This window comes from Abramis brama, assembly GCF_963993115.1.
Source record: "Abramis brama genome assembly, chromosome: 2".
NCBI lineage: Eukaryota > Metazoa > Chordata > Actinopteri > Cypriniformes > Leuciscidae > Abramis > Abramis brama.
The window spans coordinates 25504169-25519610 of NC_139964.1; the positions used below are offsets into that span (position 1 = coordinate 25504169).

The following is a 15442-nucleotide window of genomic DNA, read 5'->3' on the forward strand; positions in this document are numbered from 1 at the left end:
GCACAACGGCGAGAGTGAGGTCGTGTTCAGATCCCACTACCTTAAGGACCGCGCCGGGAGTGTGACCTGCCCGTATTTGAGCCAGTACATGTGTCCGCTGTGCGGGGCCACCGGGGCCAAAGCGCACACGAAGAGGTTCTGCCCGCTGGTGGAGAAAACATACAGCTCCGTGTACGCCAAGAAATAAACATGTCGAACGGGACATTTGTGACCCGCAGAGGAGCTGGAGGAACGAGACGTTTGAAAGGACACTTTTTACATACGGTTTTAATGTTGAGTTTTAACTTTTAATTGTTTGTTTTATACGTAATGGCTTGTGTGTGAGTTTGCATGCATGTGTGCTTCCACGGTTTGATTTTGCACTTTTTCTTTGGATTTCCTTCAGTTGTGTGCACTGGTCTTGTGTGTTTCACTTTTTCTTTTTTTACCCCCTTGTGAACAAACTTGTACATCAGCCATTAGGCTTGCTACAGGTGCAACCGCGTTTCAACTCTTCTCTACAAACAAGCTCTTTATTTTTATAAAGAAAAATATTTTGTATTTTATATAACACCTTTTTTATTGTGAGACTTCATAACTATTTAAAAAAAATCTTTTACTGTTAATATTAGGTGTGTGTTACTCTTGAGATGCCTGTGTTTGCATCAATAACAAACTACATGGAACAATCTACAAAAGCTTCTGTTTTATTTCTTTCTCTCATTCTCCACTTTATAATTTCTCTAATTGTGCTGGAAATCATGATCATCAGGTTTTGTCATATTGTGAAATTTGTGGTTTTTAATTACCAAGTTACACTAAAAATTGGATTAAGTTAAATGAAAAACTTACCTTTTTCACTAGATTTTTAGAACCCATTTTTGTGTGTGTACCATCACAGTACTTTAATTGAAACAAGCTCAATTTTACCATTTTTGAGGTCTAGTTTTACAAAACAAGCTCAAACACGCACAACAATGGAAAGAGTCATTTAATTATGTAGTATTTACTGTATATAGTATGTTTTGCACAGAAGGATGGACAGATTTAGGGCTAAAACTTTCAGACCCTTCAATCCAGGGGTCACAACCTGTGATTGACAGAATTACAATGTTTACTTCTTTGCTTGAACATCTTAAGAAAAAAGTTAACTTTGGCTTACTGAAATGAAACCGCTCTATGCAAGTTGAGCATTTGCTCTTAGACACAAAGATGTGAACAAACTTCAAACACATGAAACTGAACAATATGTGAACAAGTGGTCGGAAGCTAACTGTTACTACAGCTAAATCACTCTGAACCAGTTTTCTTTCTTTTGTCAAAACACTAAAACATTTTGTTCACCATATCCTTCGTTAGAACATATTCAGAAACTGATGCCTATACTTCTAGTGTTTAGGGCCATAGATGCTGTGAAACTGTGGTCTTGGAGGTTTTCTGCCTTGTTGCAGAGGTCCAATTTTCCTGTGTGCATCCCTCACTATCCAACTGCAAGAAAACAAAGTTATGTTGGTTTTTAGTCAAAGGTTTCAGTGTAAACCACAACATCAGAATCGTGTGTGTGGTAGAAGTGCTCAAGACTTCTACGAATCATGACTTACTTCAGAGAGGTGAGATCTCTGATAAGGCCACACACCAGGTCTGTGGCGTCTTCCAGATCACAAGTGTCTTCTATGATGGGGAAGTCCTCCAAACTAAACAAAAGTAAACCATGAAAATTAAAAAAAAAAAGCCTTATAATGTACAGCACATTAATGAGTCCAAGACAGACAATTCTGAAATGTAACCAATTAAACAAGAGTAGACGGAGTCACAAGTGAACCGCTGGCACTCGTCTCACCTCAGAGGGATGTTGTTGAGCTGGGAATCTGTCACGGAGTGGATGGATAACGGGCTGGAGGGATCGGGTTCAGCAGGACTCGGATGAGGCTCCTGAGTTTCACTCGGTAGACCATCATGCTCTGAAAGCGACTGATGATCCAGCTCAGTTTTAGTATCTTAATGTTGACTTTAAAGGACATGTGAGAGTTTTGTACACTTATTAATTATCAAACTAAAACCCACATTATTTCGTCAACTTATGGTACGGCAAACTAACAGTCAATATACAAATCCAAAGTAGTGGTTCTGGTGTTTCAAAGGAATTTTACAAACAGAAAAATGACAATTCTGTCATCATACTTAATCTCTCATGCCATTATAAAGCTAGAAGTCTTTCTTTCATCCCCTTCAGCTAAACTCAAATCAAGTTCAAGTAAAGCACTTCACACCACATTTGAGGTCAGACAACATTGATTTTTGCGTGTCTAGACATTGTTGTCAAATGTAGTGCAATGAATCTTGATATGTCATATTTTAGTTAAAGTGTTGGTTCACCCAAAATCCTACATACAGTCATTTATATGATGAACAGATTTAATTTGAGCATTTATTCACATATAGACAGACATTCATGAACGCACATCAGATATGGCAAACTGAAGCTCAAGCACGATTGCGTGACGTGCGAGAACCAATGAGGTTCATTCTCGTGTTACGCATCATGTTTGAGCTTCAGCAAGAACCAATGAGGTTCATTCTCGTGGTTCATTCTTGCTTCCGCAAGAGGTTTGTTCTCACGCGTCATAGCAAGAACTACATAGGTTGAGCTTCTGTTTATGTTTGCTAATCGGTGTTTATATGTGAATAAAAGCCTAAATTCAGTCTGGTCATCATATAAAGCGATCAAGTCTCTTCAGAAAATTTGGACTAAACCACTCGATTCATATGGATTACTTTTACGAACTTTTTGAAGCTTCAATGTGGTAGTTGCGTAGCTGTCAATAGATGGTCAGAAATCGCTCAGATTTCATTAAAAATATCTTCTTTTGTGTTCTGAAGATAAATGAACATCTTATGGGTTTGGAACGACATGAGGGTGAGTAAATTATGACAGAATTAAACATTTTGGTTGAACTAACCCTTTAAATACGATTTGAGAAGTTTTTCATTGAGTAACAATTTACATCATGGCCTTTTCTTATAGAAATGTATTACTTTTTATGATACTTCTATGTCCTTTCTAGAACTTAAAAGCACTCTTAGGACATCCTGCAGTATATCATGATACAGTGAGTAAATAATGTCAGGAATTTTACATTTGTACTTTTCTTTAAGTGTATGTTCTTCATTCAAAAGAATAACTCACTTGCACATCTTTATCTTCACCACAAGGTGGGGCTGCGGGTGAGGACCAACTCCACAAGTCTCTGTTCTCACAGTTCTCTGTGGTCTCAGCTGTTACAGATGCAGCAACCAAAGTACAGTCCAAAGCCTCACTCTCATCTTTAATCTCGTCGATTACCGGAGGTGCACTGGCGTTCTCATTGACTGCGATATCTGTGAACTCCACACACTCTTCATTGGTTTGGCCACTGATTGAAGTGTTCATGTCAAGTTCAGATGGACAGCACTCCTCATCCTCCATCTTATTGCCTCCCAATACCAGTTCTTCAAAATGATTAGCAACCTCAGAAGTGGTTGCTGATTCTTCGTTGGTCTCTTTGAGGACTTCAAGTGGACCCTCTATCACAACCGCATCTTGAGCCGAAACATCGGTCGATTCCTTGTAATCATCAGCTAAATCTACAGACACTTCGGTACCAATCTCAGTTGTGAAGTCATCACACATTTCTGGATTATTATCTTTTTTAATGTTGCTTTCATTATTGCTACGCTCCACACATCCAGTTTCAATGTCCTCAAGAGGATTGTCAAACTTAGCATGGGACAGGAGTGTATTGTCAGTTTCATGAGTAATATCTTGCTCGCTTGATATGCATTCAACCAACATCTGAACTTGAACTTCATTCCCATTCTCCACATTAAGCTCCTCCTGTTTTTCCAGTTCAGGTATATCTTCTAATGGGCAAGAGGTTGGGAAGGAGGATCCTGAAACCTCTGACTCAGTTCCCTCCTCTTCAAGAGAGATTGAGCCATCCTTCTTTAAATCTTCACTGATCATCACAGACTCCTTGTTAATATCTTGACCTGCCTCGTTCTCCAGTCCTTCTCCAAACACATTCCCTCTAGTCGACTGTTCCTTGAGCATCTTCTTCCTATCTCCAAGCCGACACATTCCCATCCTCTTTCTTATTTTCCTCTTTACTAGAGGATCTGCATCTTCAGTCATATGAATTCCTGTCTCGTCAACTGAGGTCTCATCTTTGATGCCCGAAGACCCTAATCGTTCGCCCATCTTATGTTCAGTGGCTAAACTATCCTCATGTGATAATTCTCTCTCGGTTTGACACTCATCTGATGGTAATTCAGAGTCACAGTCATCCGGGACCTTCTGGGATTCATGGTTTGAATTGCTTGTGATTTCACTCTTTTCATCATCCAGCTCTGCATCAGGCTGATCTTCCTTGGTGACTTCGACATTTAAAGGTTCAGAGAGCGTGTACTTGTCGCTATTGATAGGTTCTGGGGTTTGTACTGCGATCTCTGCAGTTTGTTCAATCTCAGGTGGGTTTGTGCCATTTCCACCCTCATCATTGCATGTTTTTTCTTCCAGAGGACAACAAGGGTCAACAGGGAACTCTGTTGTCTGACAGATTTGTAATGTGATCTGTCCAGGCTGATGCTCATCCAGTTTCTCTGAGCATGATGCATTATGGGAGTTGTTGTTTTCTGGATTTGGTGTCTGAATCTAGATATTAAGGAGAAGAGTTCTGGAATTAGCTAAAGAAACACAAATATAACAGCATCAAAGCATAGAAAATCTTCTAAATGTTCTTTGTGTAGCCTAATTGAAAGACAAATCCACCTGAGTTTTATCTGCAGACAGCAGATTTGTTTCTTCAGTGCTTCTCTGCCGTTTTGTACTGGACTTTGTTCTTTTAGGAGGTTTGAACTCTGCAAAAATACATTTACATCAACATGTATCTTGTAAATTAAAAAGTCAATATAGCTAAAATCAAGCTTGTTGAGTGAATAACTGATAATAATGTTTTCATGGGTTCAAACTACCTGTAGTCTTTGATTTTCTTTTGGTCATTGTCCTGTTTTAGTCCAGATTTAACTAAGTGAATAAAAAGAAACAAGTTAAAACAAATTCATGGCACACTTGACACATTTCATATCTTGTAGCTTGCTTGTTTAAATGTATTAATTTAATTCTCATCTAACCCACGTTCATAAAATATATATTTTGAAATATTATAAAACGTTCAACAAACAAAATAAACCTTTTATGCTTAAGTAAACCACGTATAATTTATCTGACAGACATTAACTGTCGATTCAAATGCGCGCGCGAAAGATTCGTGACGCTATTCGTGGTAGCATAGTTAGAAAAAAAAACCAAAACATTTTTGCACCTTTTCTCAGAGAAAACCAATTTCAACGCGACAAAATACCAGAAAGCGTAATATATTATTTAAAAATTCAATACATCGACACACCCAGCGGTTGAATTACAAGTCCTCAGAGTCTGTGGGGCATTCCCGCGTGCCGTAAAGCGCGAGGCTCTGCCGTTGCTATGGGAAACCTGGCGAAAAGCAGGAAGTGCTGAATTGTCATTGACAGCAGTGCAGATTTGTGTTTACTTCTGTATTTATGACACTCTAGTCCGATAACTTAATGACAGACAGCTTATTCTTCTCAACGGAACAGATATTGACCACGTAACCCGCCCTCGAAGGAGGAACATATGATCGAGGTATCGTGTTCAAATTATTAGTAAAGAGAGTCTGATGTACGAACTAGCCTCGCTAGCTTGCACTTTGACTCAATTAGTTGTTTACTTTTTTCATTTATATTGTGAATGAGCTGAAATGTATTTCATAGCTTCATTCAGCTTTGCCTCCAACAGTTTCTGGTGCAAAATCAGCTTTCGATTCCCATGTTTAAACACTAGCAGGTTAAATACTGTTGAAACATTAGCTGTTGAGCTCATAGTCAGGTAATGTAATCTGATGGAGGTCTAGAAGGTATATAGCACAATTAAATAAACATTTGGCGTTGATTTTGTCTATGAAAATATAAACGTCCTTATTCACGTCGTGATTCCGGAATGTGCCTTGACCAAGCCTGTCACTTTCAGGTCTTGTTGTCTATGGTGTTACTGAAGGGCAGTGGCATTGTAGCTTTATAAATGAATCTTTCTTGTTCTCACTCCAGGTTTGAGGCATCTGTGAAGAAAATGAGCAAAAGCCGTAACCCTCCGCAGAAGGGCCAGGGGGCCGCCAGGGCCAAACAGGTAAAACACAAGATGAGAGCCAGTACTGTGTCCAGAATCATGAAATCTCAGCTTTAAAGTCAGCTTATAAATGGAAATTCACCCTATTTATTTTAAAAATGCATGTTATACACTGCCTGAGCAACAAAAAAAGCCGCTGTTTTGATTTAAATAGGCAAACAACATCAAGAGGTGCATACAATTTTGGTCAAAATCTTGTATGGACAATGTCAGTGACAGTGACAGTCAATGACAGAGTCCATCACTCTGTAAAGTCTCCTCCAGCACATCCCAAAGACTTTCAATGACTTTAAAGTCTGGACTCAGAGGAGACAATTCATGTGTGGAAATGATTCTTCATGCTCCTCACAACCATTCTTTCACAATCTGAGCCGGATGAATCCTGACATTGTCATCCTGGAATATGGCCATGATGTGTCTTCCTACATGATTGTTTAAGAAATGAAACGCTACACACTCCATCAATTAGGGTTAGAAAAACTGTTGCCAAACATATAGCATGCAAGAAAAATAATAATCACTGCAATGATCATAGACTCTTAAGCATTTGCCTATTTAAATCCACTTTTTTTGTGGCCAGGCAGTTTAGATCTAATAGTGAACAATTAATCCGATCATGTTTTTTATTATTTTTCAAAACTATTTTGACCTCGGAATGTTTAATTAATATGTCTTAAATGCATAAAACTTCATAGACACATTAAAAAACACTAAAAAGACACATCAAAATGACTAAAGCTAACAAAAGTTCAAATAAAATTGGGCAATAGAAAATAAAAACTTCAAAATAATAATAAAAGATATAATAGTATCTCAATTCTACCAAAATAACACTGGCTCTCCGTCCTCACGTGTAATCAGATGGGCCTGCTGTTGGATTTGGCTCCTGATGGCGGGCTGGATGACTCCGGGGGAAATGAGGCGGAGTTAGAGGCGGAGCTTCTGGCCTTGATGGGGGGAGGGGGAGGAGGAGGAGGAGGAGGGAGGGGCGGACCAGCGGGCAGGAAACCTGGAGGAAAAGGTGAGGACACCAAACATTATGTAGATATGACATCTATTAAAGTCCTCCGTAATCATTTTATCCCTTAAAACTCATCCATGAATATGCAAATTAACCCCACCTCCACTCACTCACTCACTCAGCTCAGAGATCTACATGTTGACGATCACACGTTGATCTGATTGGTTACAAGGTAGTTTGTGACGTCAGAAACAGCAGCGATTTCAAACTGTTTTTGAGACTGTCTTTGGTTCACTGCAGTTTTAAGGAGAAAATACTCAGCAATGGTGTCGACTTATGAATTTACACATGGTTTGTCTTAAAGCACATTAAAAACACCACATAGACACAAAAACAACAATAAAAACTTGATTTTCACCACAGGGGGACTTAAACAATTATAACCATGGCATCTTTCCATCATTTTTCTTTCTTTTTTGCATCATGTAGCTCCGCTGCCCATGGAGGACATTGATCGGATGGCCGCTCTGTGTATGAAAGATCTGGACGAGGACGGAGACGATGATGGTGATTTGGAGAACGATGCTGATCTCCTGGTTAGGCAAAAACCTTCTTGTCTTTTACGTCCACTGCATGGGATATGATGTTTCTCGCATGAAGAGATTTTCACTAAAGTCGTTTTTCAGGCCGAGCTGAATGAGGTGTTGGAAGACGATGAGGAGCAAGTGGTCAGGAAAGCCCCTCCGTCACCAGCACCTCCTCAACGCTCAAATGCAACGCCCCAGTCCACAACCAGCCTGGAGTCTCGCCTGAGAGAGCGCTTAGACATGTACCAAACCGCCATTACCAACGCCAAGGCATCGGGGGAGACCAGCAAAGCTCGGAGATACGACCGTGGACTGAAGGTGGACCATATCTGAGACTAAAGAGAGATTTTTTTTGATGGCCACTGCCAATATCTGAGAGAGCAGGGTGGCTGCTGTCAAAATAAAAGTCCCGCTTAGCTCACTTATCTGTCAAACCTTTTCAGCTGATGCAATAATTTAAATTGACCAAATATCTTGGCGATATAGATATCTGTCGAACGCCATGTCAAACTTTCTGTCCTGCTAATTTTTCCTCATGTTTGAGTATTGGTCTGTAACATGTTCTCCTTGTTTTTAGACTCTACAGTCAATGCTGACGTCAGTTAAAAAGGGGAAACCCATCAATGAAGAGGAGATTCCTCCTCCTGTGGCCACTGGTGGAAAACCCTCCGCTGATTCGCAGACAGAGCCAATCGGAGAGCAGGAAAAACCTCCTCCAGCAAGCACACCACCTCAGACGGCCAGCGTGAAGCCAATCGCTCCATCCAAACCTCAGTTTCTACAGCCTCCATCACAGAGACTGACTGCCGTAACGCCCGATACACCAGCCATATCACCCCTCACGCCCAGCCAGCCCAACACACAGCACTCAGGTACACACACACACACACACACACACTGAATATCTCATTTAACTCTTATAAAACTATTTGGAAAGCTGTTACTGTACACATTAGTCACATTTGTGTGCGTTTCAGAGCTCAAAGCGAGTATATTAAGCAGACAGAGAGAGTATAAGCTGGCAGCCATAAAGGCCAAACAGAGCGGAAACACTGACCAAGCCAAACAACTCTACTCAGTGTCCAAGGTAAGAGCGTCTCACCGATTCATGATTAGTACGTGTCATTTAGGCCACGTTTACATTCGTTTGTTTGTTTCTCTTCTCATTTTATGCAAGAGCGCTATCATTTATTTGGAAAGAAATTAATAGTTTTATTCAGCAAGGATGCATTAAATTGATCTAAAGTGACAGTAAAGACCAGCGATATTATTATAATAAAACAAAAAGCATTAAAAAATAGTTTCATGAAATAAAATAAATGTTAACTGAAATAAAATCAAATATTAAAAACATTACATTATTTTATTTCAGCTAGTTTTTCATTTTGTTGAGCTTGATATAAAACTGAAAAAAAGATGGAGACATTTAATAAAAAATAACAAAAGCACTATAAAATGACTAAAACTTTCAAATTAAAATGAAACCAAAAAACTAAAAGTGATCTCAGTGATACTAAAATTGTATATTTGTAAAGACATGTTACAAAAGATTTTATTTCAAATGCTGTTCTTTTAACTTTCTATTCTTTAAAAGTCCTGAAATCAAATGTATCGTGGTTTCAACAAAAATAATTATCAGCAGAACTCTTTTCAACATTGATAATAATCATAAATAATGTAATGATACTGCTTTATGTAATGAATATGTAGTGTAATGAAATTCAGCTTTGATCACAGGAATAGATTACATTTTAATATACATTCACATAGAAAACAGCTATTTTGAATAGTAATAATATTTCACAATATTACTGTGTTTTACTGTATTTTTGGTCAAATAAATGCAGCCTTTGTGAGCAGGAGAGACATCTTTCAAAAACATTAAAACATTTTACCGACCCCAAGTGTAGGTCTATTATTGTGGACTGTAGATTTACACAACACTAGGTCACAATTAACCACCACAACAACTATGACACTCATTTGCTGTGTGTCTCTGCGTTTCCCACAGAGATTAGACTCGCTGGTGGAGACTGTTGACCGAGGGGAGTTTGTGGACCTCAGCTCACTGCCGCCCCCTCCTGGTACAGCCTTACCTCACAGATCATCACTCGCCCCAGCTGCATCCTGGTTAGTTTATTCAGATATTGATGAGAGTCTCTCTGTTTCAGCTGAGGTCGAAGTGCCACGTTCAAACCCCCCCCAGCTGTCCACTAAACCAGACGCCCCTCCTGCTGCCCCAGAACCAGGTGAGAACGAGTGTGTCGTTGATGAAGCGCGGTCTAGATATCAGTTACACTGTATATGAACGGATGTGTGTGTGTGTGTGTGTGTGTGTTTCAGCTCTCTCTGCTCCCCGGAGCGTCGCCGAGGCCTTACAGCAGCGCATGGACAAATACAAAGAAGCTGCAGAGAGCGCCAAGAGCAAAGGAGATGACCGCAAAGCACGCATGCACCAGCGCATTATCAAGGTAACACACGTGAAGAGTCACATGTGTATAACAATAATACAAAAAGCCATTTCTTTAACTTCTTTTGTGTGTGTGTTCTTCACTTCAGCAATATCAAGACGCCATTAAAGCTCAAAAAGCAGGACGGCCTGTGAATCTGGCAGATCTTCCTGTTCCACCAGGTAATGCTTGTGTGCTTGTTTGCAGCGAGGGCCACTTGCCTGCAGAGTTTGGCTTCAGCCCTGATCACACACACCTGCCTGTGGCTTTCTAGTAATCCTGAAGACCTCGATTGTGTTTGATTAGGGTTTGGAGCTAAACTCTGCTGGACAGTGGCCTTTCTCGCCTTGGCTTTTGGCTTGCTTAGTTGGGGACATTTAATATCCAACAATATTATTGCTCTGCCTGCATTGACAACATTATATGAGACCTGAACTGAGCTGGACGATGACATCACTGATTACTCCAGAGCGGCTATATATGAACTAAATTAATAACATTTCTACAACAAAAATGAACTATCACTGAACTTACTTAAGTTGAACTATGACGCTATTTTCTTCTAGAAACAAACTTTGTTGCATTATTTTCCTGTTATCTCTGTAAAGCTGCTTTAAAACTATCTGTATGTGACTTGACAGTGGCCCTCGAGGGACAATATACAGCAGAAAAATTAGAGATCACAGGAAAGTCCTCACAATCATAGTTGTAGATGGTTTGTATGCCTCTTTTTTAACGTTGTGTGTGTGTGTGTGTGTGTGTGTGTGTGTGTGTGTGTGTGTGTGTGTGTGTGTGTCAGGTTGTCCTCCGCTGCAGGGCACCGAGGGAGGCAACCAGAACTTTATGGGCGTCCTGGAGACAGCCATGAAACTGGCCAATCAGGACGAAGATGCTGACGCGGATGAAGACGAGGAGACACACAAGGTCAGTGAAGCATCTAGAACAGAGATGGGCAACTTCAGTCCTGCAGAGTTTGGCTCCAACTCTAATCAAACACACCCGAACAAGCTAATCAACATCTTCAGGATGAGCTGTGTTCGAAATCGCCCCGCTATACCCTCATTCACTATTCCCTATATCACTCCACTGATATAGTCCACCGGAAGGAGGGAATTCAGACGCTGAGTGCCGGAAGGGCTGCCGCTTTTGCATAGATTGTGCTGTTTAATAATCATTTTAAACTAATCAAACTGGCAGCTCTAGGAGTAATGAAAAGATTCTTGAACTCTATGGAAACTAGCATGTATAAACCGTAATTAAACTAATTAATAATTAATTAAAAAGGACTTTATACCTGTGTGATATTACGCTGTACCCACATTGGACCAGCGGTTTGTTAAATGGATGGATGATTGATTCAGCTGCGGGTGACATCTTCTCCTTATTGCGGTGCATTGTGGGATTGAATGAGTGCACTCGATAACGTCCACTATGGTTTCGGACACCACTACAAATAACTGTCCTGTCAAATAGTGCCGTATCTAAGGGTTTAGGGGGCGATTTCAGACACAGCCCTGGAAACTGCAGGCAGGAGTTAAATCAGCGATGGAGCTGAACTCCTCAGGACAGCGTCCCTGACTCCCTCCAGGACCGAAGATGCCCATCCCTGATCTAGAAAGTGTGTTTCAGCCTGATTCTTCATCGCTCTGTTTCCGTGTAGCCATCAGCTCCGCCTGCCGTTCAGAAATCAAGAGCTCCCGCTCCTCCGAAAGCCCCGTCCGCCGCAGGGACGCCCACTGGCTCCACAAACACACCCAAACCAGGAGGGAAAGGTAGGCAGAGTTCATGCAAAGGCATTGATGTGCATGCGCTGATGTGTAATGTGTGTGTGTGTGTTGTGTTTTGCAGCCCAGCAGCAGCTGGATTTCCTGATGATGCGCAGACAGCAGTTTGTGAAGGCGGCGTTGCGCTCTAAAGAGATGAAGGACATGCAGGGAGCCGCGCAACACCTCAGACACGCTAAAGGACTCGATGCCATGATCAATGCCGCCAAGTCCGGACTTCCTGTTGACATCACCAAGGTTTGCGAATTTATGATGCTTTTCACATTTCCAGGGTTCTCAGAAAATCATCATAGTTGGGTAGACTTCTGTAGTGGCGAACAAAAACTACAACAAATATCTTTTTTGTGTTATCATTTGCTCCAATAGAAAAAGAAAAATCCACGACAGGGTTTCCATGTCACTCCCTCAGCTGTTGTATTACAAGCACTATATGATAAACGCGATAAATGTCGGCATGAAAGGAAGTTGCGATGGTCTTTTCTTCCCTATTGTGACGTATATCCTAGTGAAACGGCCTCACAAACATGAACAAATGTTGGGTGGGCGGGGCAACCTGTCACTCACATCAGATCCACCAATAGCAAACCACAACCATCCAATCAATTCCTCACGGACAAAATAAAGCCCCGCCCTCGTCATCAGAGAAGAGAAGAGATGCTGCAAGAGGAAGGGGAAATTATTCTGATTCAAGATTATGAGGAATATGAATTTGACACAATATGTTAAATCACAGATAAATCATTAATAATAAATATTGCAATATTCCATAAAAATCAAGAATTGTCCATTTTGATTTCATGCTGATTTTAACTAGTTTTCTGTATTTTAATGCTAAGGTTAGATCATTAACAATGTTATTAACTGTGGAAACCTGTCATCACAGTTTTTATTTGAGTGTTTAATAATTTGAGTAATTGATTGGTTATTAAATAAACTTTATTTTTGGTAATAGTTTTTGGCTAAATGAAAACTTAAGTAAAAAATAAATTTCTGTCATCACTAGTGTGAAATAAGTGTTTGAGAAAAAGTTGATTATTTTCAGCCTCCGAGCTCATCGCTCATCTAAACTGTAGCGTCTGCTCACCAACAAGATCTATCTCTATTCAATGCCTTTGTCACAGTGGTGTGTGTGTGTGTGTGTGCAGGTGCCGGGCGCTCCGGTCAGTGAGGAGGACTACAGACTGTCTCAGTCTCGCTCGTCTGCAGTGTCCCCGCGCTCGACTGAACAGTACACACAACTCTTGGAGCAGCTCAAACTGCAGCACGAGGTCAGTGTCACACAGCGACTCGTACATCTGACTCCTGTAGAGCGTTAACCACAGACGCTTGGCTTATTAACTATCTAACGATTGATGTTTCCAGAAATGCCTGGCCTACTCGCAGCAGTTCACTCATATGGGGAATGTAGCTGAAACTGCCAGGTGTGTGTTTTCATTCATCTTGATGCTGTGTGTTTGTGTTAGTGAATGTCTGTTTAGACTTTTACATTCGGTAAGCTGAGTTTTCAGGTGTGTTTTGAGTGATGAATGTGCACTACTGTTAGAAAAGTTTGAGAAATTAAGAAATTAATACTTTTATTCAGCAAGGACGCATTAAATTGATCAAAAGTGACAGTGAAGACATTTATAATGTTACAGAAGATTTTATTTAAAATAAATGCTGTTCTTTTGAACTTTCTCTTCATTAAAGAGCCCTGAAAAAATAATGTATCAAGATTTCAACCAAAATATGAATTTTACTACTTTTTTTTTACTGTATTTTTGATCAAATAAATGCAGCCTTGGTGAGCAGAAGACAGTTTAGAAATCTTGTCGACCCCAAACTTTTGAATAGTTGTGTATAAAATATAAAACAAAACGGAAAGATTTTGTCCTGTTTATGTAACTAAGCACTAAAAGTGCAATTTTAAACATAAAATTTTAATAAATTAATGTGCAGGTTTTTTTTAAGTACTGTTGTTGTTGTTAAGTACATTTTTTGTGATTGATACAAACATATTTTTTACACATTAATAATGTAAAAAGTTAACCATTATATAAATTAAATTGAATTCATAAAAAAAAGTAATTAAAGAAATATTTAAAATCTGTCAGAATGAAAGTTCTAAGCGTAAATACTAATATAAATCTTAAAGTGAAATATCAAATCTTGATCTAGTCTTAATAAAGTGGATCTGTCAGATTTTGCTAGCGTTGTAGAGACCGAATGTCCCACGTGGACAGTAAAGCCTGAAATGACACACACAGTGTGAGCAGCGAACAGTCCCATGAGGAAGACTTGGTTTGTGTTGTAGGTTTGAGAAGCTGGCAGAGGAATGCATGAGTAACATTGAAGTGCTGAAGAAAGCTCATGCTAAAGGCCGACCAGTACCCAAGTACCACACGGAGGAGCGCACCCTCAACACCGTCAAGTAAGAACACACACAAACACACACACACACGTGTGTCCATGAGGACGTCCTGCACAGAGTCCCTAAATGTCTTCATCTCTGTGTTTATAGGATCTTTCCTAACCTGACGTCCAATGACATGGTGCTGACCATCGTCAAAGGAATCAACCTGCCCACTCCTCCAGGTGTGTGTGTGTGTGTGTGTGTGTGCAGCTTGATCCAATATTAATTTGTTAAGAATATATAATTTTACTGACCCCAAACTCTTGAATGTTATATAGTCTAAATATAGTCTGAGGAAATAAATAAATAATGATATTCTGTGACAAAATCCTGCAAATGTTGTTTTGGTGTTTTCTCCAGGAGTTTCTGCCAGCGATCTGGATGCAAGTGTGCGCTTCGAGTTTCCCTTCCCCAGTGCGGTACGCCACACACACACTCCAACACACTCTCTCACACACTCACACTCTTTCACACACACATGTCTGACTCTCTGAACACAACTCATTTATGATGGATGACAAAAGGGCCACAGTTTCTTCCTCGATTGCAGCAACTTCCATTTTATTACAGATATTTTGTGTTTCCCAGGAAGTGATGATTTTGTTTTTTTGAACACAGATGGAAACGCTGCTTTATTCTCAAATGTTTTATGTGATATTGCAGTTTTGCACAATTTTGAAACATGTCTATTGTGTGTATTGTTTTCTCAGGAAGAAGCTCAGAAAGACAAAACCAGCACTGTGAAAAACACCAACTGTCCAGGTACACACACTCACACACACACACACACACACACACACACACGGTCTGTCTGTTAAACAGGTGGCAGCATTAGATGACAGTCTCTGTGTGTTTCAGAGTTTAAGGAGCAGTTCAAGCTGAACATCAAGCGAGATCACAGAGGCTTTAAGAGGATCGTACAGGCCAAAGGCATCAAGCTGGAGATCGTTCACAAGGGGTGAGGACACATTCCACCGCAACAGAGAGGAAACTGCTAATAATACTAATAAGTAAAAAAAAAACTTGCATTGTGACAATTAAGGAAATT

At 40.1% G+C, this 15442-nt stretch overlaps 2 protein-coding genes across 4 annotated transcripts in view; one reads left to right on the top strand and one right to left on the bottom strand.

The window, feature by feature from the left end:
- Positions 1 to 971: 971 nt before the first annotated feature.
- On the bottom strand, positions 972 to 5459 carry LOC311078045 (uncharacterized protein). 2 transcript variants are annotated; one of them, XM_084106700.1, is made up of 7 exons: positions 5424 to 5459; positions 4990 to 5041; positions 4787 to 4875; positions 3167 to 4669; positions 1820 to 1950; positions 1581 to 1673; positions 972 to 1467 (listed from the first exon to the last, which is right to left on the bottom strand). In XM_084106700.1, exons 2-7 carry the CDS (start codon positions 5015 to 5017, stop codon positions 1368 to 1370), a joined length of 1944 nt encoding a protein of 647 aa, XP_083962826.1. In that variant the 5' UTR covers positions 5018 to 5041; positions 5424 to 5459; the 3' UTR covers positions 972 to 1367. The 2 variants fall into 2 exon arrangements, with proteins under 2 accessions (XP_083962826.1, XP_083962825.1); XM_084106699.1 differs by having other exon boundaries at positions 5340 to 5453.
- Positions 5460 to 5500: 41 nt separating this feature from the next.
- Positions 5501 to 15442, top strand: part of cc2d1a (coiled-coil and C2 domain containing 1A) — a 19037-nt gene continuing 9095 nt past the window's right edge. The window contains exons 1-21 of one of the 2 annotated variants that reach the window (XM_084106828.1): positions 5501 to 5680; positions 6142 to 6220; positions 7082 to 7241; positions 7671 to 7777; positions 7868 to 8086; positions 8346 to 8640; positions 8746 to 8855; positions 9780 to 9852; positions 9940 to 10017; positions 10112 to 10239; positions 10328 to 10400; positions 11018 to 11142; positions 11879 to 11990; positions 12067 to 12239; positions 13148 to 13270; positions 13365 to 13423; positions 14296 to 14412; positions 14503 to 14576; positions 14755 to 14813; positions 15105 to 15156; positions 15253 to 15352. In XM_084106828.1, coding sequence (XP_083962954.1) covers positions 6164 to 6220; positions 7082 to 7241; positions 7671 to 7777; positions 7868 to 8086; positions 8346 to 8640; positions 8746 to 8855; positions 9780 to 9852; positions 9940 to 10017; positions 10112 to 10239; positions 10328 to 10400; positions 11018 to 11142; positions 11879 to 11990; positions 12067 to 12239; positions 13148 to 13270; positions 13365 to 13423; positions 14296 to 14412; positions 14503 to 14576; positions 14755 to 14813; positions 15105 to 15156; positions 15253 to 15352 — 2294 coding nt within the window. In that variant the 5' untranslated portion in view covers positions 5501 to 5680; positions 6142 to 6163. The remainder of the gene's footprint in view (positions 5681 to 6141; positions 6221 to 7081; positions 7242 to 7670; positions 7778 to 7867; positions 8087 to 8345; positions 8641 to 8745; positions 8856 to 9779; positions 9853 to 9939; positions 10018 to 10111; positions 10240 to 10327; positions 10401 to 11017; positions 11143 to 11878; positions 11991 to 12066; positions 12240 to 13147; positions 13271 to 13364; positions 13424 to 14295; positions 14413 to 14502; positions 14577 to 14754; positions 14814 to 15104; positions 15157 to 15252; positions 15353 to 15442) is intronic. The other variant, XR_014605069.1, reaches the window with a different exon arrangement.